The sequence below is a fragment of the Phalangium opilio genome, unplaced genomic scaffold, assembly GCF_054372755.1.
Source record: "Phalangium opilio isolate 3A_F unplaced genomic scaffold, DU_Popi_V2 ptg000194l_1, whole genome shotgun sequence".
NCBI classification, from domain to species: domain Eukaryota; kingdom Metazoa; phylum Arthropoda; class Arachnida; order Opiliones; family Phalangiidae; genus Phalangium; species Phalangium opilio.
The window spans coordinates 157,606-159,011 of record NW_028324212.1 but is presented as its reverse complement, the minus strand read 5'-3'; the positions used below and the strand labels follow the sequence as shown (position 1 = coordinate 159,011).

The 1,406-nt window shown below is 39.4% G+C and overlaps 1 protein-coding gene across 1 annotated transcript; it reads left to right on the top strand.

Moving 5' to 3' along the window:
- The first annotated feature begins 300 nt into the window (after nucleotides 1-300).
- Nucleotides 301-883, top strand: LOC149622113 (uncharacterized). Its single transcript, XM_089853548.1, has 3 exons — nucleotides 301-455; nucleotides 510-639; nucleotides 692-883. Exons 1-3 carry the CDS (start codon nucleotides 301-303, stop codon nucleotides 881-883), a joined length of 477 nt encoding a protein of 158 aa, XP_089709674.1.
- The last annotated feature ends 523 nt before the right edge of the window (nucleotides 884-1,406 follow it).

Sequence of the window (1,406 nt, the reverse complement as noted above, 5' to 3'; positions counted from 1 at the left end):
GTTGGGAGCGCTTGTGGTCGCCAGCAGCTGCTAGCTATTCGCCAAGTTAAAAACAAACATGGCGTCAACTATCGTTACGTTGCTTCTAATGAAGAAGAAATTATTGTTGTTAAAGTTAAAGAGGCGAAGGATGCTACGGAAAAAAATAAAACGTAGGTTGCAACGCCGCTGGTGGGTACATCCTTATGGACAAACAGAAACAAAGAAGGATATTTTCACACTTTAGTAAGTAATTTGTTATATTGACCAAGGCTTAACGTATTGTATGATCAATTTGGTGTCAATTTGTAGCTTGAAAACATGAGACAATGTGATGATGCATATTTTATAAACTTTACCCGGATGTCACCAAAGTTATTCGATGAATTAGTGAACTTATTGTCCAATCGTTTAAAAAGATTTCCAATAACTCGTAAACCTCTTTCGCCAGCGCATCGATTAGCTATAGCTCTACGGTAATTTGATTGTATATTTGTTGAAAAGCATTGGTTTATTGTATTGTTGGACAGATTTTTGGCCACTGGTGATAGCTTGATGAGTATTGCGTATGGGTTTAGGATTGGTAAGGCGACGGCCCATGTTGTGATAAAGGAAACATGCGATGCGTTATGGGAGATCCTACAGCCAATTTATCTCAAAGTAAGTTGTATTAATATTAGTTTTATAAAATTCATAACGTGGTTTAAAACAGGCTCCAATCGAGAGCATTTGGAGAGATACTGCATATGAGTTTGGCCGTCAGTGGCAATACCCAAACTGTTGTGGTGCTGTAGATGGAAAGCAGGTCGTAATTCAAAAGCCTGGGAACAGCGGGTCGATGTACTATAATTACAAGGTAAGTTACGTAAGAAAAGGTTTCACCTTTAATAATGAACGTTTTTGATAGGGTACAAACTCTGTTGTACTCATGGCTGTTGTTGACGCCGAGTACAAGTTTCTAGCAGTTGGTATTGGTGGTTTTGGCTCTCATTCTGATGGCGGAATTTTCAAAGCGTCAACAATTGGTACTGCACTTCAAAATAAAACCCTTCGCTTGCCACCTCCGTCACAATTACCCAGAAGTGATATTACCGCACCTTATGTATTTGTTGGCGATGAAGCCTTTCAGCTGCTAGAAAACTTTTTGAGGCCATATCCCTCAAAGGAATTAACTTCTAGACCTAGAGTGTTCAATTGCCGTCTGAGTAGAGCCAGGTAAGGTGTTCATGGACGGTGGATATAGATAATATGTACTACTTTGCAATATCATACCGTTAAATAAATGTTTTTGACATTTAGCATAATTAAAACGTGCAGTCATATATTTAAGACCTTTATGTATTATGTTACAGACGTTGCAGCGAAAATGCCTTCGGCATTTTGGGCGCAAGGTGGAGGATCTTTCATCGAACCATAGCCCTGGCCCC

Coding starts and splice junctions, on each gene's coding strand:
- LOC149622113 (XM_089853548.1), top strand. CDS start 301: ATGAGACAATGTGATGATGCATATTTTATAAACTTTACCCGGATGTCA. Junction 456..509: donor CGATTAGCTATAGCTCTACG/GTAATTTGATTG, acceptor ATTGTTGGACAG/ATTTTTGGCCACTGGTGATA. Junction 640..691: donor TACAGCCAATTTATCTCAAA/GTAAGTTGTATT, acceptor GGTTTAAAACAG/GCTCCAATCGAGAGCATTTG.